This window comes from Dipodomys spectabilis, unplaced genomic scaffold (genome assembly GCF_019054845.1).
Source record: "Dipodomys spectabilis isolate Male_0828 unplaced genomic scaffold, ASM1905484v1 ptg000107l, whole genome shotgun sequence".
Classification (NCBI taxonomy): Eukaryota; Metazoa; Chordata; class Mammalia; order Rodentia; family Heteromyidae; genus Dipodomys; species Dipodomys spectabilis.
The window spans coordinates 6,159,207-6,185,015 of record NW_024870784.1 but is presented as its reverse complement, the minus strand read 5'-3'; the positions used below and the strand labels follow the sequence as shown (position 1 = coordinate 6,185,015).

The following is a 25,809-nucleotide window of genomic DNA, read 5'->3' as shown; positions in this document are numbered from 1 at the left end:
GTGTGTGTGTGTGTGTGCGCGCGTGCGCACATGTGCTAGTACTGGAGCCTGCGTTCAGGGCCTGGGTGCTGTTCCTGAGCTTTTTTGCTCAAGGCTAGCACTCTGCCACTTGAGCCACAGAACCACTTCCAGTGTTTTGCTGATTGACTAGAGAGAAGGATCTCACAGACATTCCTTCTTGGGCTGGTCCTCACACAATGATCCTCTGATCTCAGGCTTCTGAATAGTTGGGATTACAGGCATGAGCCACTGGCATCCAGGCCCATGTCCTTTTAAAGAAATGCCCATTCCGCTTGCTGGAATGTTTTTAATCAAGTTATTTGTCTGATGTATGATTCGCGAGTCTGTGCCTCCAGCCTCCAGCCTTTGCCAGTTCTTTGCTCTGCAGAAGCGTTTTGGTCTGAGGCAATCCTATTTTGTCCATGTTTTGCTTTTGTTGCCTGTGCTTTTGGGATCCTATCCAACACATCTTTGTCAGACCACTGTCACAGAGCTTCTATAGCGGGGATTATTTTTAACATCATTAAATGCATATCCCAAGATATGCGCCGGTGATTACAATTCCAGGTTTGCTGGATGGCACGGCTTCTCAACCTACCCATAATGAAGAGGCCCCCGCGCATCGGAATGATAAAGTAGTCAGAGAACTGCTCTGACCTCACCGGAGGAGAGAGAGCAGCGTCTCAGCTGCCCGTGTCGGGAGTTCAGATAACGACATGCTCAGTGTGGAAGCCTGTCTCCCCTCTTCCCTCACTCAGTCCCTGCTCGCTTGCCCCCTCCCCCCGCCCCCCCATGCTCTCCTGGCTTCCTAGCTGGTCACCGAATGGATGTAAATAGCTCAACTCTAATGGCGCCATCACACGTGAACTCTGTCACAGTGAACTCTGTCTTCAACCACACACGGTCACTTCCCATATTCTGTCTAGACCCCAGATCATAGACTATCAGGTGTATAGATGACAGGGATTTTTTAAAAACGAAGCTAGGACTGTGTTGTATTTCCTCCTCATAGCACATTCCCGTATCTGAGCTGGAGGAATATTTCTGTCCCCTCCTAGGACCCAGAAGCTCTCGCAGAGAGAGAGTGATGCTCCCTCCACAGGCCTCTGCGCCCAAGCAAAGGGCAGCAGTGGCGTTCCGTTCACTGCTCTGATTCTGTCACATGAAGTCAGCGTAGCTGTGTGGAGAGAGGACATGTCCGCAGAATTCCTATTAGCCAGCAGACCCAGACATTGAATCAGAATGGAACCCAGTCAGATGCGAGCGATGCCCGCTGTGGAAATGGAGGAGATTTCTCTCCACGGTGACAGCAAGGAGTGTCTGTCCCCTCCTCCACGCACGGCTCTGCTCCAAACGCTGGCCGAGAGCCTAGTGCAAGATCTGCCCTGTTCATTTGCTGAATCATAAAAACTTTCAGAAGAAGGGATTAACACATTGAGCTATTCCTAATGTTTACTCGTTTATGTGGAGTATAATTCATAAAGAGACACATCGCAGGTGCCTAGAAAATACATGGTTCATGAAAAATACATGACCCGTGCTGTGTGGAGCAACACCGGGTTTCCAAGGAAACCTTGAGTCTTCTGTTATCCAGAGGCCACACAGCGTGCCGCGGTTTGTAACGGGTCCAGAGCCTGTGTCTTAGGAATGCACTGCAGCATGACCCTCTGATACCACAGACTTCCTCGAAAGTCTTTGAGGGAAGAGGGAGGTGTCCAGCCCCCCACCCCCACGCCCCACTTCATTCACAGAATCTGGAAGATTGGGGTTCGTTTGGTGTCTGCGCTCTTTCACTTTTTTTTTCTCTCTGTGCATGTGCAGACCGTTTTTGCCAGTGTGCATTATTTTTCGCCAGCGTTTGTGTCTTATCACATACACGTCTGTTTGAAATAAGACAGGCCTGGTTGAGCTGTGGTGACCTGGGGGATGGTGAACTTCAATTCACAGGAAAAAAAAACATGCCAGGCACACACGTCTGAGGGAGAGTCAGTGTAACAACTGGGATCCATCTCAGAATGCTCCTCAGTCATAGGCCCAAAGGCATTAAAGCGGGAAATCTAAGTTCCCTTACACGGTACTTACCAGGCAGTTGGAAGGAGGCATAGGTGTAGGGTGATATAGATGTAGGTAACATGAAAATTAGGATGGTAGTGATGGTGTCGATGATGATGGTGATATTATGGTGATGGTGATGGTGTGGTTAATGTTTCTGAACACTTAAAACATAGCATTTCTACCTATATATCCTCAAAAATATCATGATAGAGAAATCTGATCATTGAGCTTTATTAAAAAGCACAATTGCCAAGGACTGGGGTCATGGTTCAACTGGTATTGCAAGGCTGAGTTCAAAGCAAAAGAAGCCCAGTATGTTGGTCCTCATGGAAGCCCTTGCACCATGCCTCAGGTTTAACTGGTATTTTTGCCTAATTTTGTCATTGGTATCCTCAACATAAAACCTGGGTTGTGGTAAGAGCCGAAGTGTAAGTCTGTGTGTCTCTAAGTGTAAGAATGTGTATGTGTGCATGCATGAACATAGATGCACGTTGATGGAGCTGATGAAGACGCTGTTTATAACACTGTACATCTGCCTGGAGAAACCAACTCAAGGGAGCATCACCGCTAGATTATTCTTCAGAGAATAAATTTACTACTTACTTGGACTTTGGAATTTTTTGGGTTAATATCTGAGTGTGTCTTCTGTATCAAGAATGTGCTACCTCATTGATACGTATGGCTTTTTTGATGTTTCAATGCCAATACTGTGTACACTGGTGTTCACTGTGGTCAACGTGCCCCTCATGCTCTCCCCTGCTGAGGGTCTGTGCATCACGTGTGGAGCTCAGTGAAAATGACCTCCTGGTCACAATGCAAGTGCCAGTACCCCCCCTCCCCACACACCCCCCACAGCAAACAACAACAACATGAGATAGAATGAACTGCAAAGACAAAGGAGCTGTGTAAAGCGTGAGTGCAGCATAATCTTCAATGCACGTGTGTGAAAACGGAACCAAGTTCACTGGGGGGACTGTGGGGTTGGGAGAGATGGGGAAGGTGAGAATAGGCTGACGTTGATCAGAAGGCGGGGTACTCAGACTGGCACATACACAGAACGTGGTGCATAGAGAACAGCTCTTTCCTAAGTTTGACTTACTACACGTGCTCTTTGTGCTCATCAATGTAGAGAAGGTTTTGAAATTTGTGGTCAACTTTTTAAAAAATAATTTTATGATTCAAGTCAGAGAAAACTAAAGGAGTCTGAACATGGACTCCAAATTGAATTCTTTCACTTATTTGTTTTTAAGTTATCATTACGTAGTTGTAGAGAGGGCATTCAAATGCCCATGTTAGCTTGTAAGAATATTGTATTCTTTCTTCATTTGTGACTGACTTCAGTAGCCTTTAAAAAATGAGCTTAAAAAAGTCAGGCGCTAGTGGCTCATGACTGTAATCCTAGCTACTCAGGAGGTTGAGATCTGAGGATCGTAGTTCAAAGCCAGCCTGGGCAGGAAAAGCTGTGAAACTCTTATCTCCAATAAACCACCAGAAAACTAGAAGTGGTGTTGTGGCTCAAGTGGTAGAGCGCTCGCCTTCAGCTGAAGAGCTGAGGGACAGTGCTCAGGCCCAGCATTCAGCCCCATGACTGACAAAAAAAAATGAGCTTTCTGGTGGGTGCCAGTGGCTTATTCCTGGAGCTGTAGCTACTCAGGAGGCTGAGCTCTGAGGTTACAGTTCAAAGCCTGCCCAGACAGGAACGCCTAGGAGATGCTTATCTCCAATCAACCATGAAGCCAGAAATGGAGCTGTGGCTCAAGTAGTAGAGTAGCCAGTCTTGAGCAAAAAGGCCAAGTAAGATCCCAGGGCCCTGAGTTCAAGCTCTCTCTCACACACACATACTTGCATGTGTGAGCGCACGTGTGTGTGCGTGCACACACATGCACACAAAATTGAACTAAAATTGAACTCACAACATTTACAAAGAAAGTTAAAAATAGACCTGACCTTTGAATTCTTTTTTGTCTTTGGGCTAGACTTTCATTAAAATAAAAATAAAAAATATTCCAGAATAGCCTCTTTGCAAGTTAAAATATGGGCCTCACATTAAACTACTTTTTCAAACTTCCAAGAAAAGAAAGGGAGGAACAAGTTTAAATGTAATGCTACTATTCTTACCATCGTTAAGAATTCTCATGTAAGTGCAAATCTCTTGTCAAATTAAGACTAGTAGGACTTAGCATGCAGTAAACTCACCTTTTTTCATGAATTTATTACATAGATTTTGACCCAGTGCAGTCAGATAAGTAAATGAATGGATCAATGGATGGATAGATCGACAGATTATCTGAAGTCTATGCAGACAAGCCCTCTGTTGTGGTTTAACTGGTCTGACCTACTGAGAGGTTCCTTCTCCTTAATTTTGTGAAAATCTGCCTCCTGAAAAGCAAATAACACCCCCCCAAACAAGCACACGTTAGTGTGCTTCCCTGAAAGAATCAGGGGCATTTTTGAGATCTGTTGACTGCGGTCACTGGGGTGTTCTGTGGGCAAGGCCGCGTCTGAGGTGGTGGTGGGCAGCGCCCACGGAGCAAACATCCTCAGTCCAGCCCTGGGCTCTGCATCCTGAGCATGAGCAGGTGGTTCCTCTGGGAGACCACGCGTGCGTGACGCCCTGTGGTGTTCTGTGAGCTGTAGTCCTAGGGCGTGTGGCATCCCTCCAGCTAACCGTGTAACCGCAGTCCATCCTTGCTTTCATTTGTTTACATTTGCCTTCAAGTTTCTTCAGGAAATAGCTGGTGTGTGTGTGTGTGTGTGTGTGTGTGTGTGTGTGTGTGTGTGTGTGTGTGTGTGTGTGTGTGTGTGTGTGTGTGTGTGTGTGTGTGTGTGTGTGTGTGTGTGTGTGTGTGTGTGTGTGTGTGTGTGTGTGTGTGTGTGTGTGTGTGTGGCGGCCCTTCGAGTTTGCTAATTTTTCGTTTCTTTCCCCGCTGGGACACCTGCCTGTGCTACCACTGGCCTGGCCTGTGGTGTCTGTGGGGCTGGGTACCAGCGACCCCCTGCATGCATGGGGCTTCCTGCACAGCCTGGCAAGTATCCTGCGGGGAGAGAGAGGAAAAGGTGAGCAGGAGCAGAGCCTCTGGAGGGGCCCTGAGAGGCAGCAGGCCTGCGGGGCGGGGCCGCTCACCCCTACCAGCCTGGCTGCTCAGGAAGCTGAGGTGGGAAGTATCACAGCCTGTGGCTAGTCCAAGCAGAAAGCCGGAGAGACTCCATGTCAGTCTCCACATCAGACAAGAAGCAACATCCTATCCAAAGCACAACGAAAGCAGAAGGCTCTGAGAATAGCCCAAGTAGTTTTGTTTTTTGTTTTTTGGTCATGGGCCTGAACTCTGGGCCTGGGCGCTGTCCCTCAGCTCTTCAGCTCAAGGCTAGCGCTCTACCACTTGAGCCACAGCACCACTTCTGGCTTTTTTCTGCTTATGTGGTGCTCAGGAATCGAACCCAGGGCCTCATGCATGCAAGGCAAGCACTCTACCACTGAGCCACCTTCCCAGCTCCGGCCCACATAGTTTTAAAACACATTTCCATGATTAATATCTGACCTCACCGCCCACCTCCGATGCTCTTCTGCTAAGTTCTGTCCATGCAGGCTTACAGGTCTCACCAGGTCACCTAGTTTCAGTACTGCTGTTACATCCTGTGTGTGTGGGGGGGGGAGGGGTTGCTTGTTTCATTTCTGGGAGAGGCTGGGTGTTGGCAGTGTGCATGGAGATTTCCTGGGGTTCCGCAGGCAGGCTTTCTTTCCAATGGTGAGTGGGTGTGGCAGCATCCTGTCCTGGAAGTCCAGGTAGTGTAAAAGCCCGTGTTCTCTTCTCCTGACCTGGAGGGACACTTGTAACAAATCAGGGATCATTGCTTTCTATGTCTTCCTGAAGCACTTCCCAGGAATGAGCTGCAGTCTCAGGCTTTGCAAGATGATTGCTTTCCACCGAATCGTGTCCCACAACTATTCATTTAAAATATGCTTCATTTCAGAAAGGCCGTAGCCTCTGATCTGGCCACCTGAGAATCATGCTTGGTGGTCGAATTTCCAAATATTGCTTGAAATTGTGTCTCTTTAATCCACAATGGGGATAATGAATATTTTGAGTATAAATGGCAGGCATCCATTGTTTTTATAGTGTTAATTGATTACGTGTTCAAGAAATATTGAGTGCTCAGGGGCAGGAGCCCTAGCACTTGAGCCACAACCCTGGCCATTTCTTCTTTGGTTGTTTTATAGGTAGGGCATTCCATTTTTGCCCAGGTTTGGCCTCGGATGGCAATTCTTCTACCTGTAGTCTCCTTCATATCTAGGATCACAGGTGTGTGTGTCACCATGTTCTGCTTCCTGGTTGAGATGGGTCTCACTAAGTTACAGGCCAAGCAGACTTCACATGAACCACAGTCCTCTCAATCTCCACCTCCAAAGTAGTTGGGACTGTAGGCATAAGCTACTATATTTGGTTGGGAATGTTTTTGTGATGTTGAGCAATATACAGGATGATGGGTGAGAATATGAAGAAGAGCCATGGGGATAAAGTAAGGAATTAGGGAAGAGCTGTGAGGACTGGTCCTCAGGTTGGCGGCTTGGCACAGCCAGATTCCATTCTCCTTTGTGCTTTCCACCCTTGGAGAGGTACTGTGGCTGCCCGTCAGGTGAGATGACTGCGGTCCCCTTCCAGCCCCTTTTATACACAAACCCTATCCATGTACCGTGCTCAGAGGAACGGTGTGGAGGGAACATGACTTTCAATGTTTGTCATGAGGAATTGCTCATGGAAGCCCTGGCATGGTATGCTCCTCTCCGCTCTGTCAGTGCACGTGGATGTGTTGCATGTGCATGGCTGCTGTCACGTGGGACTCTGGGGGTGGGGATAATACCCTCAATGCTGGGTGTCATCGGCGCATGGTCGCCGTGCTGCACACCCCCTGCTGCAGAGGGGCGTGAGGGTCCATCTCAGCACGCACCTGATGAAACCAGGGTGTCCCCCCAAAGCAAAAAGTACATTCAGGCAGCTGTGCGATCGGATTGAAGGGAGTGGGCTTCCCAGGGCTCTGCTGACCGTGTAGGTTGCATGAGAGCCCTGCCAACGCTTACCTTGGCGAGGAAAAGGGTAAAGCATGGGAAGGTTTCGGTGTTGCGCTGAGACTCGTGTAGAGTTTTTCAGTAAGCATGGATTTCTTCTCGAGCTGGTGCGCCTCACGGTGGCTGGCGTGGTGAGGCAGCATCCGGGGTCTGAGCACAGCCTGCTGATGTGGCCACAGCTCCCTCCACAGCGTGTGCGGCAGGCAACGTGCGACCTCCTGCGCTCCACCTCCTCCAACAGGAAATGTCCGATTCCTTGACATGATCTTCCCATAAGAATGCTATTGCCCAGAGAAATTGACACTGCTCGCACCTATCCCAGAAGACCCCTTGGACACAGTCAGATCCAGGAAAAGGAGTTTTATTTCCCAGCTGAGGCTGACAAGGCCACCTCTCCCATGGGAGAGGGAAAAATGGCACCCGTCCTTTGTTCAGGGTCAGATATGGAGTAAGGAGTCCTCTGTGTGCTTGTGTGGCTGAAGATGGCACCGAGCAGTTAGAGTTAGGCAGTATTTCCTGATGCAGCTGGGGGCTAGGGGTGAAGCACAGCTCTGGGAAGGGAAGTGGGAGGAGGAAGGGCCAGGGCTGAGGGCCGGCTGCAGTGAGGCATGGCCGGATCACCGGGCTTTGAGGGAGGGGCTGAGGACCTGGGATGGAAGGCGTGCTCACAGACCCATCCCCTAGGTAGAGAATTATCCGCGTAGTCTGCTGCCCTTTACCTTACCTAATTTTCATGTGTTATGCGGTGGGGTGGGGTGTGCTGAGCTGCTGGAGAAGCTCTCGGTGTTAAATGGGTTCAGGGATGGAGTAAAGCTTTCACTTCCCGTAGCTCAGAATGTGAGCTTTTGAAATCTACACCCTGCAGATAGGTTAATTTGGCTCATGGGAAGTTATACAGGAGCTGGGCGAGTGTGTTTTGAGTGGAGTGGGGGGCGGGGTTGAACACAGACGCAGAGGAACATGTCAGGACAGGTAGAAAGTGTCTGATGTTGACATGTGCCACAGGTTAGGAGTGGCTCGGGCTGTTGGGGTGTCACAGAGGAAGGAGGACAACCACCTCTGCCAGGCATGTACCATCAGCCAGGCAAACAAGCACAGGAAATAGGCAGGCTGCTCCCTGTTTACCCCTAACCCAGAAGGCCCCGCCCCTCAGTTCCCATTGGCTGAGCACAGGTTCCCACCCTGCAGAATGATGTATCTTAATTAATAGGATGCAACTAAAATTCAAGGAGCTTCCCACAAGAGGTCTCAATTAAGGTGCAGCAGGGAAAAGATGCAAATAAAATGTCATGACAAGGGTCAAGACACCTGGCCAAGACAAACACTCACAAGATGTACAGAAAGGAAGCAAACCACTTTGATAGAAGAGCTTTTCTCATGCGTAGGATGCCTGGGCCACCAGTTGGACTAACGGATAACTTGATTCATAACTCTTAGCCTCCAAAGTTGGGATAAAAGAAGTTTCTGTTGTTGAAAACACCCAGTTTGTGGTCCATTGCCACAGCTAGCCCTAGGACATGAAGACGAGCACCTCAATGAAGGTGAAGCCAGGCAAAGCACAATACAAAACGTACCATCCATGGCTCACGGAAGGCCGATCCCACCTCTCCCCAGGAATTATGCAAGTCTCCTTTACAGCTTGAGGGAAGATGGCTATCTCCGATGGCGATTATACATCTGTCTAAAATCATTGTTGCCTAACAGCTGATGGATGGCTCCCGGTGGGTTCTGCCTGTGCGATGCAAAAGAGTTGAGCTTGGGCTGGTAGCTGAGTACTGAGATTGGGCTCACTTGCCTGCTGAGCAGAATGAATACCGGTGCCCTCAAAAGCATGCCAGTCGTCAAAGGAGACTGGATTCAGAAGATATACTGGGATTCCTCCAGTGTGTTCCCCTATATACCATCCAACTCCCTTTCCAGGAGACTTCCACGTGGTCAGGAGTTAGAGGCAGTGGTAAACAAGAAACTTTGTGGTAACGACCCCCAGGAAAACCTGGCTCTGTCCTCCCGGAACACATTGAGCCTCACCTAGCTCTGTCCTCCTCCTGCAACACATTCCATCCAAACTTGTTCCCTTCATCTCTACTCTGTTCTCTCCCACCCACATCAACCTCAAAGCCCTGCTCGACAGTTTTCTCTTACATGAGCCTATGATGCTGCCTTAGCAAATAATGCAGGCCAGAAGTTGACCCTGTGTCCACATAGGAAGGCTTTTTGGAATTGCTTATCCATCTGGTCACATAACAGGTCACGTCGGTGCAGAGCAAGAGTTTAGTGTGTGGTTTGTTATTTCATTCGTAACTCTGAGCCCATTTGAAGCCAGATTTGTGTTAGATTTTCGCTATGATTGGGGGGTGGGAAGATCTTTGTCAACTTGATTGACAGGGCCGGGATGATGTGGGGGTGAGCATAGAGCTTGGGAATGGAACAATTGTCCACCATGCCTGAGTCATGAGTTTCAGTCTCAGGATACCAAAACTTTAACAAAGAAGGTAATGAATACACCTGGATAGTATTCATGCTAAAACACCTGAGGTGGAAACTTGGCACTGATTTTCTGAAATCTATTGAAGTATTTGAGGATAATTATGGATATCTTCAGAATATCCTAAAAGAAAGCAGTGCCCACAAGTCATGTCCTAGAGTTTAAATAACGTTATCTTTTTCTATGTCCCCGTTTTGCTATTTTTCTCTCTAAAATATTGGTTGCTTAAAAGGATATCCTCTAATTAAAATTTAATATCAAGAAGTGGAAAATGTCTTCAGTGCTAGACATTAAAATGATTTCATCAGATCCCTGCTCGAATGACAAGTCGAAATTTCCCCAGCATGAGATGAGCATAATTTATCAGAAGATATCCAAACGAGTAAAATGTACATGGGAGAAAACCCTTTCATAGTCTCGCTTAAGAAGAGAGCAAATTATCTTAAAACACTGGGGATTTTTTAAATTCATCTTTTATGCAGGAATATCCTCCTTTCCATTGAAGGAAAGAACAAACTTACAGTTCTGGATTCAGAGGATGTCTGAGGGCCCTGGCGTGGTTATTCTGCGCTGTATTCACTGTGAGACTTGCTAATAAAAACGGATATAAAATGAGCATGCTGGACGTGAGATTTGTAAGCTCTTGCCAAGTGTGAACATGGGTGGAGGAATGTACTGGAAAGGAGCGGGGAGGGAGGGTGGGTGTCCGGGTGTCTCTGAGCTGGGAAGGCAAACCTCACACCCCAGCCCTCCAACTGCACCTCCCTGCGGGGCGTTGTGGTCGATTGCACAGACTTTTTCCAGAGGTAAAGTTGATGGTGCTTAGACTCTAATCAAATACTTGTCAAGGAGACAGCATGGGCAAATCCATGGACAGAGGCCTAAGACAGCCCCAGTTCCCATGAGGATGAAGCCAAGTTGTGAGCGTGACAGCTTCCAATGCCCTGTAACACACAAGCCAGGCTTCCCAAACACGAAGTACCTGCTAGCCTAGGTCACCGAGGAAGTGGCATCTCTGGGAAAGGGCCACAGAAGACAGAGGGGACTGCTCTCCCCCAGATAGGATCGCAGTGCGGCCACGGGCTCTCGAGGATGCGTACAGCCATCATGGCCCATCCTGTGGACTCCCACCGTCTCTGGCACCTTGCTGTCTGGTGTGCTAGGTTCATCCGGGCGATCCTGCATATGGCACACCTGTCCCTCAGTACGGTCACCGCCGCCGCCGAGAGTAATGTGCACTCGGGGTTGTTCCTCGGCATTCCTCTGCGCACCTCGTTTCTTCCCTCAGGTTCCAGGGAGTCCTGTGCTAACCCTCTTGTTCCTCAGCAAGGCTGGTAGTGGTCAGGCACACATTCCACATGCTGCTTCTCTGCCGTGTTTTTCTTTCTCCTTCTATTTATTTATTTACTTATTTATTTTCTGTGCCAGTACTGGGGCTTAACTCAGGGCCTGTGCACTATCCTTTAGCTTTTTATCTATACCTTCATTTCTGATGGTTGCTGGTTAATTGGAGACAAGTCTCTCAGCCTTTATTTATTTTTTTTGCCTGAGCTGATCAAACTCTGACCCTCTGATCTCAGCCTTCTGAGTAGCTAGGAGTTCAGGCACGAGCCATAAATTCCCAGCTATCCTTTCTCTCTTTAGAACTGTAGTTATATCTTTGTCTTTTCTTCAAGGATCTTCATTGTACTTTCCTACTGATAGCTAATTTTTTTTCAGATGGTACTATGAGTAATTTTTGTGACATTTTCAATTTTAACTATTTATAATTAATTTTTAACATCATTTAAAAGTATCTAGGAGTTTCATTGTGAGATTTACACGTATATAATGTGCGTTTATTAATTTTTTTCCCTCTGTTACTCTTCCTTAACCTTTATTCTCCTTATTTTCTTTTTGACTTTTATTGTGGTGCTGGGGGAGGGGGTCAAACCTAGGCCCTCATACTCGGTGATTGCTCCGTCCACAGCTGCACCATGGTTGTGGGGCTATTCCTTTGGATTTTCTTTCCTTTTCATTAATTTCTCCAACCATCTAACTAGAGCAAAGATTAATGACAGACTGCTGTATCTGCACAGGCAGAGATCTGATCATTAACAAACTAAACAGGGTAATTAGGTATACAGTTGGAGCGCACTGTGTGGCTGAAATTAGCAATGTATAATTGGGCCTCATTTCACTGCAGGAGAAAATCACTGAGAGAATTTTATTTACACGAGGAAAATGTCTTGATGAAATTGCTTTCAGAGAATTGAAACAAATATATGCCCAAGTGACTCCTTACTTACCGAGGCAGCCAGGGTGCTAGCTGAGTCTCCATATGCCCCGATATTGCGGAGAGAATGGCTTTAGTTCTGGTCCAGTAACTTCTTCCAGGAAGTTCGACATCCACACTGGGTCATGGGTTCCAGTCTCAGGATACCAGTCTCCTTGGCTGTCTTTGTGGACATGTTTTGAAACCAAAGAGGACCCCATAAAGGCTAGGCGAATTGATGAGGTGAGGCTCTGCTTCTCAATACCATGCTTTCTTTGTCTGATCCTAAATTTGAGAAAAACCTAAATAAAACTAGTGTCTTCACTCTCCAAGCCCTCGCTGAGTTTAGCAGTGGGCTAGGTCAGAAGGTGGCAGCGCACTGCCTTGTTCCCCCAGGTTGCTGTCCTGAGGGAAGGCCGTACCAGCACCCCAGACCAGCATGCCGAGGGGGATCTAGGAGATGGGTTGTATGAGGGAGGCATTCGGAGGGGAGGGACACAAAGACCAAGATCAGCATTCAGAGTCTCCCTTCCTGCTTCCAGCCATGCCCAGGAAGTGACCAGCCTGAAGACCAAGCAAAATCAAAGGCTCTTCAGACACAGAGCTCACCAGTGCAAATATCACCTTCTCTCATCCCCTCCCATAGAGTTGGCTTGGGCCTTCTGTGGTTGTGTCAGGGGGTTGACACCTACGGATAGCTTTTGCAGAAGCAATTTCGTCTCTAAAAGTAGCACCCAGTAGAGTCTTCATGTAAGGTGTTCAAATGTATGACAGAAGTGAAGCACAGTTCTTTTTCCCCTAACCCACACATGAATTCTGACTGAGGTACCGCTGCGAACCTTTTGGTGGATATCTGCTGGTCGGTCTTCTCTGTTTATTTATAGATGCAAATGTGCACATACTGTCCCATTACCTTCGCACCTGATATTGTTGGTTGGTGATGGTGATGGTGTCTTGGACATCTGTGCTCGCCTGTCCTATTACTGCAGAGTGTGAAGTATCCTAATGCACTTATTTACCCCTACAATTCCCAACCCTTCAAAGGCCTCTGCGGTGAAGCTGAAATGACCACTTTACGCCCAGCTTTCTCTGTTCATCTCTCACACCAGTCCCCTTCTCAGCCTTTCAAGTAGCAAAGATTGCAGGTGTGAGCCACCAGCACCCCTGACTTCTTTAGACAGCTATGTTTCCTTCCCTGCTCCTCAGTCTTTCAGACCCGTCCTCAGTGTCCCTTCACCCACATGCTGCGGCTACTGGGTTTAAATGCTTCTCTGCTCAGAGCATCTGGGCCTCGCTGCGGTCTTGCACGGTCTTCCAACACTCTCCCTCACGCTTGCTGTGGCCCAGAGTCAAGAACCCCACAGGGAGGGCAGAGCACGGAGCCCGCCTGCCAGGGCTTCCTCCTGGCTCAGATATTTGTAGTGGTTTAAACAAGGAATCACCTACACTCAGCCCTTGATTTTCTCATCAGACAATGGGATCCTTCTCTTGGAGCTTTGGGAGGATTGTGAGGATATGGATGGAGCACTCGTGGCCCATACTGAGCGCACAGCACCTACGGGCTGTGACCCGGAAGTGTAGTAACAGTGGATCAGGACCCATCTTGGACCAGGGTGACCTCACACTAATTTGTCCCATCTACAATGATCTTGTTTCCAGTAAGGACCTGTTCTGAGGCCCAGGGGCTCAGCAATTCTGCATCTAAGTTCTGGTTGGGGAGGACTTCAGGCCATATCTGCAAGCTGGTTTAGCATCTATAGGGTTCCTGTTACGCATGGCTGCCACTCTTAGTCTTAGAAATCGGCAATGGGATCCTTTAGAAACCGTCATCAGCAGGCCATTCATTGTTCCAGTTAGATCTGCAGCCCCCACGTGCTGAGTCTAACCCTGGCATGCAAGAGGACCCACGTGCAAACCAAGCTCCGAGTCTGATTCCCTTCAACCCACCTCCAAACTAAAAGCGACCACTAGTGTTCCGGTCATCATTGGTGTATGTTTCTCTCTCTCTCTTTCTTTTTGTGTCAGTGCTAACTCAACTTTCCAACCAGGAGATGTTAGCTGAACATTTGCAGATGCCTCTCCTCTCCAGCACTCTGGGCTTAGAACTTGGGGTTCATCTCAGGCACCCCTCACTCCTTGCTGTATTACAAAAACGGTCTTGGAAGGCGCCCAGCTCTGTCACACAGTGTAGCTGTCAGCGAGAAGTGTTAGACACAGCTGAGATGGTTTTAGTACGTTGTGATACCATTTGGCATCTTATTAGAAAAACCATCTGCTCTGTTAATTCCTATTAGCACTGTTCAGATGGAAACAGAAAAACCAACCTGAGGACATATTTCTAAGTGAAAAATCAAGTATGCTTTAAAACTCTCTGTGAAAACAGCATCACCCTGATTAGATACGTCTGCACTGCTGTGGCCAAATGCATGCCATGCTGAACCTAAGAGAGGAAGACTGATGGGGCTCACGGTCTCCGGGGTGGCAGTCCATCCTGGCAGGGACGATGTGGGGGCCCAAGCAGCTTGCCCACGGTGGCACTCACGGAGGCAGACAGGAAGTGCCTGTGTGGACTGGCTTTGTCCCTTTCCCCGTCGGTTCTTTCTAGGCTCCCGCCCCTCTAGGTGGGAACACCCAGGTTCTAGGTGGTTAGACTTTCATCAGGCACCTAGGTCTTCATGGTACCTCTCTCTGACTGTGGCGGTGATCACAGCAACTGGTCAGGAAGGCAGGAAGCTGCCATCTTTCACATGAGTCAGACAGTCAAGGCAGGTGAATGCAAATAATGATTTCTCTTCCAGTTAGTAGCAGAAGGACTGCTGTTTCTATGACCATCCCTTTCCAGGAAAGGAAAGACTTTTTTAAATTTTTTTTATTGTGAAAATACTGTACAGAGGGGTTACAATTACATGGGCAAGATAATGAGTACATTTCTTATCAAGCATTGTAGCCTCCTCCTTTGTTTCCCCTTCCCATCCCTTCTCATCCTCCTCCTGCTCCTCCACCCAATCCTCCCCGCTTCCCCTCCCCCCACCAAAGTTGTAAAGTTCATTTTTCGACATAATGACTTGTACATCTCATTGTTGCAATGGGTCCACCTGTATCCCTATTTAAACGACTTGTTTTTCCCCTTCCCCTCCACAAATTATACCGACATCAAATACAGTGAACGCAGGGGTTATACTGTGGGGGAGGGACATACAAAGCAACAAAGAAATAATCTTATAAATGTGTTAGAAACAATCACATGGAAGAAAAAAAACATTTGAATGCATATCTTAGGGTTCATTTCCCTAACATCAACTTATCTGACCTTTTCTGCTTGTCTCAGACATATACTAGATATTGCAAATAAGGGAATCCATGGGACCTATGTTTCTTTGGGCCTGGCTTACTTCACTTAATATAATTTTTTCCAAGTCTTAAGGAAAGACTTTTGAATACAACGATTTGATCATTTTCATCTGCTATAACAAAATACTAGGAGTGGAGTGGCTCCAATGACAGAAATTAGCTGCTTATTTTACAGTGTGAGAGGATGGAAGTTCAGATCGAGGGGCCCTCAGATTCCTGCATCATCTGTTTTTCTAAAAAAAATATGAGGGGCTGGAAGGGTGGTTCAGTGGTAGAGCGCTTGCCTTGCATGCCTGAGGCCCTGGCTTCGATTCCTCAGCACCACATAAGCAAAAAAAGAAAAAAGCCGGAAGTGGCTCTATGGCTCAAGTGGTAGAGGGCTAGCCTTGAGCTGAAGAGCTGAGGGACAGCGCCCAGGCCCAGAGTTCATGCCTCACAACTGGACCCCCAAAAAAAATATGAAAAAAACTCTAAGCAAGTTGAAACATAGAAGAAGATTGGAGCCTTAAGTAAATTTTACCCCCTTGGCAAAACCTCAAGGACTTTGTCTGCAGGGCTGGGTTGCTTGTGTGGTGATCTAACCAAGACATCATGTCCTCTCTTTCAGGATCTAGATTTCTCATCCCATCCACGGGAGCCTTGTATATTAAAGATGTACAGAATGAAGATGGATTGTATAACTACCGCTGTATCACGCGGCACAGGTACACTGGAGAGACAAGGCAGAGTAACAGTGCGAGACTCTTTGTATCAGGTAAGAACTCATACAACGGTGCACTAGGAACACTCAACCAATACTGCAGAATTTAGGAAGCAAACAAAATCTTCATGGATTTATTCCCCACCCTCCCATAAAAATGCTTTAGGAATTATCAATCTGTTAAGCCAATATCAATGCAATGTAATCCAAATACAGATATTTAAGTGAAGTCATTTCAAGTTTGGTAACTCTCCATTCCTTTGGTCCAAAGAAACTTTTGCTTTCAGAAGCATTTCACCTACCCTCTATATTTGTGTATTTTTTATTAGCCACAGTTATAACCCCTATACCATGTTCCCTACCATGAAGAGGTCTAAGGACAAGAATAGATCATATGAAACTCGCTTTCGATCTGGTGTGATGTCTAATGCTTTTGGAGAAATCACCTTTATCTGAAAGTAAATGCTGCATCCTTCTAAGATTATTCTCTACTAAAGGAAATCTGAATTCCATATTGGTAAATAGATCACTTGTTAAATTTATGGAGTTATTAAGTTGAGAAAATATCAACAACATCTTATATAATCTTCATAATTGGCTTGTTATGGAGTCATCTGTGAAAAAATTAGCAGCCCAGGTACCGAGTGGTAAACTAATGTTTCATGGGCCGGTTGGTTTAGAATTGTGAAGTATCTATCCAGCTCAGGGTAGGCAAACTAAGCCTAAAATACTCATAACCTTTGTAACTTAGGCATATAAAGTCACTGTGCGTGGTGAGTTGTGTGTTCTGTTACAGTAGCCTGATGGAACGGACCGTTCCATTGTTTTGCTGCCAATGTTTGAGGATCTTGTTGTGTTTGTGATGAAGCTCAGAGGGGAGAAGAAATGGAAAAGCACAAGCTTTTCCTCCTAGTCTCCTCCTGGAGTTCTCTGTACTCCAGCCACCATCTCAGAATGGCTGATGTCATCCGCCTCTCAACAGCCTGTAGATCTCAACCACGGCTCCTTGATTGTTCTCCTGGCCTCACAAACATGTTTTCTTCTCATATTCTTCCATCAGTCACATCAGTGGCCGCTTCCTAGTGTTCTTCACTTCTTACATCTTATTGGGAGAATATATTAGAAAGTTCACCCTGGTGGCTACAGAATATGCTAGAAAAAGTCTCCCTTGCACTGTGGAGGAACTTGTGTTGAGACAAGAAGGGGATAAATCTCACCATGAGATCAATTTGAGGTTACAACAAGGCAACAGTTCATCCAGGGGCAAATGCAGGACCGAAGACCTTTGTGCTAAGTTTTCTGTTTTAAGGTAGCTCGATCGTTTTCACTCTAGATGGTTAAGTGGCATTGCTCAAGTTTCTCTCGCAAGGTGTTAGGTTCAGTGTGGTTCTCTCATGTTACAATCACAGAGCCACCATCAGAAGCATGTGGTCAGTGTGGAAAACATCAGACCCCTGTGAAGATAGGATGAGGACAAGCAGCGTCCTGTTCAGGATGGCCACACACAAGGCCCGGGCAGAGGAGAAGCCAGTGGGTGCGGGCACACCCTGGTCCCGCAGTGAGACCGGAGGGCCAAGTGATTCGCAAGTGTAAGAAATAATTCATGGTTTCAGTCACAGAAATTTTAACAAAGCGGTAGAGGGGAAAGATTTGTTGTTGGTGACAAAGAGGAGGAAGACACTGAGTACACTTTGTAAAATGTGCTCAGTATTCAAAGAGAAGAAACATGAATTTCATTTTAGATTTAACTTTATTTTCCAAATGTGCACATAGAGTTGGGCTGGGAAGGTGGCTCAGTGGTAGAGCGCTTGCCTTGCATGCCTGAGGCCCTGGGTTCGATTCCTCAGCACCACATAAGCAAAAAGAAAAAAGCCGGAAGTGGGGCTGTGGCTCAAGTGGTAGAGCTCTAGCCTTGAGCTGAAGAGCTGAGGGACGGCGCCCAGGCCCAGAGTTCAGGACCGACAAAAATAAATTAAAGATGTGCACATAGAGTGGGGGTGATGACAGGGAATTTTAGTTGCCAGGTTTTGATGTCTCCATACTTCTCCAGACACTGCAATAGATGGAACAGGGGCAGGAGAAGCTTACAGATGGCATCACGCAGGCGCTGTAATCCATGGAAACTCTAGCACATGGACAGGTGTGAGCAGATTACCAGCACACACAGGAGAGCAGAACCAGCAGCAGGACAGCGGATGTGAGTGGGGGGGCGGGCAGTGAAGGGGACAGTTCACCAGCCTCGGAACTACAGAGGAGTGGACAGAGGCCGCCGCCCAAGGCAGAGCCTTTCCCTGAGCAGGGAGCTGTGCCCCGCACAAGGCCGCGTGGGCACGGGCTCGCCATGGAGCCCAAGGCGAGATTGGGAGGAAGCATCCTGCTGGTGAGTGTGAAGGAAGGCCTCGCACAGCAACCAGGTGCTCTGCGTGTGGCCCTTCTGGGTGAACAGAACGGAAACTGCAGGATGGAGGGAGGAAAAGAGAAACTGCGGAGCCAGTGCTTGAAGAATCCCAGCCTGTGAAGCGCTACGGGAGAGGCAGACCAGAGGAGCCGGAAGTGCTGGCTTGAAACGGAAGCTAAGGCCCACAAACCACGACCACTATGAGAACCTTCCTACATCCAGGGAATTTGCATGCGTGTCAGTGTAACTCAACGTTAGGGAATTTCTATCCTTCACAAAGGTCCCTCCTTCCCATTTGCAGTCAGTTCCAACTTTCACCCCTAACTCCTCTGGATTTTGTTGGGTCAGACAGAAGTTCTGTTCTTAAGGGTGTTGGTGAGCTCGTGGGCAGGCTGAGTTCTGTTCCTGCCAGCCATGTGCTAGGGCCTCTGCTGCCCACTGCTGCGTGTGTCCGCTTTCATTCTGCTCCATGTTGCTCCACTGCATGGGGGAGTTGAACACATGTTCCAGAATTTATTCGTTTGTGTGTCTTTGGTGACATTGCTATTCAAGTGTGTTCCCAGTTTTGATTGAATTATTTCTTTTCATGATGAAAATGGAAACGATAATACAAGCCTTTTTTCCACAATAAGATTTGCAAGTATCTTCTCTCAGTAGTTCCTCTTTCTTGCTTAAACGCAGCTTTGAATATGCAAACGCATTTCATTTTGATAAAGGTTACTATGTCACTTTTGTCTCTTAGGTTTTCATGTTGTATCCAACAACTCTGGATGTTTTCCTTAGGTTTCTCCCCAAAGCTCTGTAGTTTTATAAGATCTTACACTTTGGTCTGTGATTCGCGTTGTGTTCGTTTATGCATGTGGTGGGAAGGAGTTTCCAGATTCCCCTTTAGAAAGGACTTTTCATTGTACAGCACTGTTATCCGGAGGGGGTCAATCATTTTAGTTGGAATTACCACTGGTTTAGCTGAAGATGTGGCCATGGTGTGATACTCAGCAGGCACAGGATCTGAGTTTTACCCTAGCGTAGAAAACGCACAATGATGTGCAATTTGCCCACCAATGAAGTTTGCTGGCTGGCTTGAGATGCCACTTGTCCTGCAAAACCATGGGAGCTATTTCTGTTCCTTCTGGACTATCTCTGGTGTCTCCATGGTCTTACGTTCTCCACCCCAATCCTGTCAGTGGCTCCAAGCGAGCAATTTTAGGGGGTTGCCCGTGATGTCATGCACCTGTGGTTTTGGAGTCTGGGCTGACCTTCTACCATCATATTTGTTGAGCGAATGAAGCAGATATCAGAATAATGTAAGAGAAGCTTAGCCCAAGCAGTGTAAATCCTCACTTTTTTTCCTGAAGATCCTCCAGGGTGTCTGTCACTTCCTGTGAGCCTGGCAGTAGCGAGGCAGTAGTGGGTGAGAATTCCCCAGGTCACCCTGGGAGTTGGCTGCAGGGATTTTCTGGTTGTTTCTAGACCCCATGTGCTGGGGTGTAGGTGGGGAGCTTCCTGTAAGGTGCTTTTGATAGCTAATCAAACACTAAAAAAAATTAAAGTGCATAAACACTTTAGAAATAAATAAGTGATACATTGTCAAATTTGAAATTCTTATTTTTGTGACATGGTCTTTACTGACGTTGGTTGGCTCTCTCTGCTGCTGTCACCCCTTTGGAAGGAGAGCGATGCTCTGACCTTCTCTCCTGGTCAAGACTCTCATCAGTGGCATCTGTATTTGTGTTATCTGGTGGGGAATGGAGGGTGGATGCTCTCTCCGGGCTTCAGTCCTCAGCAAGTTCTGAAGGGAAAGCATTTCTCTGAATAGGGCATTTTTCTCTTCAGGCTCCGGTTCAATAGTTGCTAATGTGTACGGGATTCATGACGCCTGCCGTCCTGACTCCTGCAGGACTCGGTCGGGCTCTGACGGTTTCCTTTCTCCTGCAGACCCAGCGAACTCGGCCCCATCCATCCTGGACGGGTTCGACCATCACAAAGCCATGGCTGGCCAGCGGGTGGAGCTGCCTTGCAAAGCCCTTGGACACCCAGAGCCCGACTACCGTTGGCTGAAGGATAACATGCCCCTGGAACTTTCCGGGAGGTTCCAGAAGACAGTGACAGGGCTGCTCATCGAGAACACCCGGCCCTCAGACTCTGGCAGTTATGTGTGTGAGGTGTCCAACCGCTATGGGACGGCTAAGGTGATAGGCCGCCTGTACGTGAAACGTAAGTTGGACGGTAGCGGGCAGTGGGGGTAGCGGTGGGGGGCGATGGTCAGCAGTGCCGTGGGCGGGGCTGCGCAGCGTTCCATCCATCCCACCCCATCCCACGGCAGCGGGACGGCCCACGATGCTCCTCTCCCAGTCTGAGCTCAGGGTTGCCTGGTGTCCACATCTGCAGAGCCTCATTAGGACCCAGGACTGCTACTTTTCCAAGTTAATACTTCCTGTGGGTGCACAGCGGCCCAACTCTGAGCACACAGGGGCCGGTCTAAGGGGGTCTTCTTGGCTGGTTTGCAGACACTACTTTAAATGTCTCGATGGGGCTGTGATGAGCTGAAATTGGGTTTGCACTCAGCATGCTAGATCATTGTCTCTTCATCTTCCATCGGGGTGTGGCTGTATCAAGGATGAGGATAAGGGGGATGCCAAGGGCCAGCTGGGAGGCCTCCTGGGCGGGACACAGCAGGCGCACTCTGCCCTAACCAAACGCTCATGCCCTGACCAAAGCAACATCACTTACCAGCATGACATGCCCAGAACGGGCAGCAGGGCCCTCACCAGGCAGGATTTCTCTTAGTTGCCAGCATCATGCTTCTCTTCTTTTTAAATACATACATTTATAAAAATTGTATGGACAGAGTTGAGTAGATGGAACTGCAAGGATTTGACATGGAGTACAGAGGAGTCTCCTTATCTGGTTGTGCCCCACCCCTGCCCCTGTTTACAGAACAACATCTTCAGACTCACCCCAGGGCCCTGCCTGGAACAGCACAAGCCTAGAGAATGCATTCAAAGGAAAGCGCTCTGGGAGATGTAGCCCAAGTCCTGCAGTGGTCATCTGAGCACCCTCGGCTGGCAATGTCTGCACACTATACTCCTGTAGCTGTGGAACTGTGTGGATGATGCCGGGTAACAACAGATGGCCCAGAAAAGGCTTACAATCTTCTCGTACATGATTCTGTTTTCTATTGCATTAATTTTATAACCTAAGATTAATCAGTCATTTCAATGAAACCTGCTTTCTCTGTCTCTGTCTCTCCCTCTTTTTCTTCTCCCCCTCCCATAGTCTTCCAAATCTAACTTCGTTCTAGTTGTATTACAAACCTATTATGTTCCTGATCTCAAATCACACTGCCAATGTGGAAGATTACTCGCTAAACTTGAGTGTCTGAACCTTCCCATCTTTCCTGTTCCATCTCAAAGAGCCATTGTCTTCAGCTCAAACTCTCACAGTATCGCCTTGACCTATTGCTCTCTAGAGGCATTGGTCTGACTTCTCACTCAGCTTGTCTTTACCATGACAGTCCTCCACCTTGTCCACAAAACTTCCCAGAGGCTCCTCTGGGGTTTTCTTTCTCTTTCATTCATCTTTCTTTGTGTAGAAGAAAGCTAGTAAGGAAGAGAGACAGGAAGTGTTCTCTTGGTTTCTATACCTTTAGATCCTTTCTGTCTATAAACAAGGCCCAGGTCTGCATACTTGGCCTCAACTTTCTATTTTTCTTAACGTAATACATAGAATATAAATGTTTATTCACTGATATAAATAGAACAGGACCCATCTGTTAAGTAGTCCTTTAAAAGTTGAAATACCAACATTTTAGACTTCTCCTATCGTTGTCTATATATTTCCTTTCAATTTGTTTTTTATCCAGACATCTGTGTTTTATAAATATAATACGTGCATAGTTTAGAAGCTTGTAAAGTGAAAAGAGAAAAATCCTCCTTCGGCCTCAGCTTTCTGTCATACAAATAAGAGTGTCCAATTCAACGTTTGGTGTTGAACACAGCCAATCTCCACCTCTGCCTTCTAGTGGCTCTTCTCAGAAACATCCGTCCCCTCTCAGGCCTCAGAGGTAAACTTTAAATCTTGAGTCCTCCTTGAGCCTTTCTTTCCCATGTCCAAATCTTAGAGGCTAGGTTCCATCATGCTTCTACCGTATTCTTCGCACCTCTGTGCTGCCCAAGAGGGACTCTGAGATGTAACCTCAGCCAACAGTCACAGTGTCTTCCTGACCAGTCCTCTCTACTCCAGTTTGTCTAACCAGTCTCCTAAAAGCCATTTGACTGTGCCATTCACTTACTTGGTAGTCTCCTTGTGTTAGCCCTAACTTTATTTTTAAATCTTACAGCCTTGTCCCAGACAAATCCTCCTATTATTTTTCTTCCCCAATACATTGCATTCGGATTGAGTCAGCCTTCTTCAGACCTGCCTGTTGTTCTCGGCTCACCCGGGTCCTACTCCATGAGAATCTCTCCCCATTGCTGGCATCTGAAAGTTTCCTGCTCATCCTGTAGGCCTCCTCTGTTTCCCAGAGGTCTCCGCTAGTCCCTGCACCATGGTCATCTTCCTGATTATTTGGGCACTTGTGTCAATCCATGTATCAATCCCTTGACAGTCCAAGAGACCAGCTCTCCTGGATCCAAAACTTTTCCTGGTTGTGTTGAGATATTAAATAAAAAACACCATAGTGAAAACTTTTGTTTCATTCTTTTCTTTTCTTCTTGTTCTTTTTATTTGTCAGTGGTGAGGCTTGAACTCAGGTTCTGGGTGCTGTTCCTGAGCTTTTGTGCTCAAGGCTAGCACTCTACCACCTTGAGACACAATGCCACTTCCAGTTTTCTGGTGATTCATTGGAATAAGAGTCTCATCCTGCCTGGGCTGGCTTTGAACCACGATCCTCAGACCTCAGCTTCCTGAGAGGCTAGGATCACTGGCATGAGCCACTGGTACCAGTCTTTCCTTCCTTCCTTCTATTCCTTTCCTTCTCCCTTTTGTCTTTCTTTTTCTTTTTTTTGCCACGTGCCTTTCCAGTGGATCTTGCTCAGTTACATAATATCTTGAGTAACCATTTCTTCTAGAAAATAGAAAACACAGAATTCTCCAATCATAGAAAAACTATGTAAATAACATATAAAATGTTTGGTAATTGTATTTAGCACGTGCTAGTTGTACTGCAAATATTCATCATGGTTGATCTGTCAGATTAACTCTCTCCCTGGCACCTACTCAGTAAATACTTTCTATAAATTTACTGAGTTGAAAACATAGAAATTCAGGGATGGGATGCTCTCTCTGCTCAAATCAGGTTTCATTCTCTCAGAGAAAGAATCTGTTTTATGGCCACACCCCATGTGTCTTTGGCTTTGTGTAAGTAACATATAAGGAAATGAGTGAGGGTTTGTGTGTGTGTGTGTGTGTGTGTGTGTGTTTATACATGTGTGTGTTTATATAGTAGAGGGAGGGACAGAGGTAGAGATAATAGAGACATACAAGAGAGAAGGCAGAGCTGCAGAGGAGAGAGACAGACAGATAAAAGAAAGAGGAAAAGGAGAGAGAGCAGAGTAGATGAGGCAAGCCACCAAGGCTACCTTGGGAAGGCAAGCAGGATCTAGAAGTTCTAATACTTTGCTTTGCTTGTAGTCAGTGGAGCCAGACCACCTTTCTCACCTGCATTCCAAATAAAGTATCACTCTGTTCATTCCATTGAAGGTGTTTTTGTGAGCAAAATAGTGACCCCCAAATAAGACTGACGTAAGAAATGTGTGCAGCCACGGCTGGCCGAGGCCCGGCAGGCCGAGGGATCCTTAGTGACCGGTTTCCTCTCCTCTTCTCTCCCACCTGACTCTCCAGAGCCGCTTAAGGCCACCATCAGCCCCAGGAAGGTGAAGAGCAGCGTGGGGAGCCAAGTGGCTTTGTCCTGCAGCGTCACAGGAACCGAGGGCCAGGAACTGTCCTGGTACCGCAACGGCGAGATCCTCCACCCCGGGAAAAACGTGAGGATCACAGGCCTCAACCACGAGAACCTTATCATGGATCACATGGCCAAGAGCGACGGGGGCGCCTACCAGTGCTTCGTGCGCCAGGACAAGCTGTCCGCCCAGGACTACGTGCAGGTGGTCCTCGAAGGTCAGTGGATCCTCTGGGAGCACGTGCCTGGAGCTGAGCCCCGTCCCACACACCCAGGGGTGGAGAGCGAGGGCCGGCAGGGCTGATGACCCTAACCTGTCCATCTCTCCAGATAATAACCCTACGCTCGTTTTCCAGCTAAATCAGCCAAACAAGGTCAATGATCTGTTGAGAAGGACAGAATCTTTTTCTGAGCAACATGTGTAGGCAACCATGTGGCCCAACTCAGAAACTCAAGAGCTGAGGGTGGTGTGGCCGACTCGTGTCCTCCAACCCCAGGCCTCTCAGCGATGGCTTCCTTCAGGGGCTTTGCTGGGCACAGCGGGGTGTTGGCTAGCAGCGTCTCTGATCTGTACCCACCAGACACCAAGAGTACCCCCTCCAGGTCATGCCTGCCCAAAATCCAAAATGTCCCCAAGGCCATGTCCCCTCAGCTACCCGGCAGGGGAAGGTCCAGCCCACAGCCGATATACCAAGGGAGAGACAAGTGTAGACCAAAATTTATGCTGGGGTCTCTGAGTCGAGCATTCATACAGTCAATCACTGGACTATAAGCGGAGTTGTTTGTAGAAATGAGCTTTTAGCATATTTTACTCTGCTGTTTTTAAAACTGGCTACTGAGTATTTAGATCTTACATATGTAAATCTTCAGGCTTAGGAATCAGCCAGGGAAGGAACTATGACAGGTAATATTTAAGTAAGATATATACTTATCACCGAATAATCAAACTAGCTCTTGGTGGATGTGTATGTGTGTTGTTGAAAACTGTATCATTTGTTACCATTTTTAGTTCATCTGCTATCAACTGATTGAAAGAAAGAAGCTCAGTGGTAGAGTGCCTGCCTAGCAAGCACAAGGTCCTAAGTTCAAATCCCAGCACCACCAAAGGAAAAAAAGAACTGATTTTAGATAACACCAGGGGAAGAATAAATAAAACCCACTGATACATGGCAGTAAGTTTAGGTGCCTCAATGCAAAGAGAAGGTTTCTATTAGTGCTTTTTCGACCTTTGCTGATCTGGAGCAGCAGCTGCTGATCCGTGAGATTCCTGTTTTGACTCAAGTGTTTTACGGCAGGCAGCAAGGATTTTAAGTAGGGGCCAAATCGGCTGAGGGCACCGTCTTCTGGAACACGCCTGACACCACGTTGCACATGGTAATTAAGCACAGAAAGTAATCAGTTTGCACAGAGGCAGTTCACTAATCAGGATGCACCCTCAGCCTCACAGCCACTATTTTTAGATTCCTTGTAGAAAAAAAAAGAGATTACCTGTCTAGGCCTCGTTACCCGGGTAACCATCTCCAGTGACTGAGGCAGCCTAAAGAGCACATTGATCACCCCTAATGATGCTGAAAGGGTTCAGGTTATCAAAGACTGACAGAA

At 47.4% G+C, this 25,809-nt stretch overlaps 1 protein-coding gene across 1 annotated transcript in view; it reads left to right on the top strand.

The window, feature by feature from the left end:
* Dscam (DS cell adhesion molecule) overlaps positions 1-25,809 on the top strand; it is a 475,219-nt gene that overhangs the window by 243,999 nt on the left and 205,411 nt on the right. Inside the window, exons 4-6 of the mRNA XM_042687342.1 lie at positions 15,818-15,964; positions 20,244-20,522; positions 24,150-24,425. Of these exons, the coding sequence (XP_042543276.1) occupies positions 15,818-15,964; positions 20,244-20,522; positions 24,150-24,425 (702 nt within the window). The remainder of the gene's footprint in view (positions 1-15,817; positions 15,965-20,243; positions 20,523-24,149; positions 24,426-25,809) is intronic.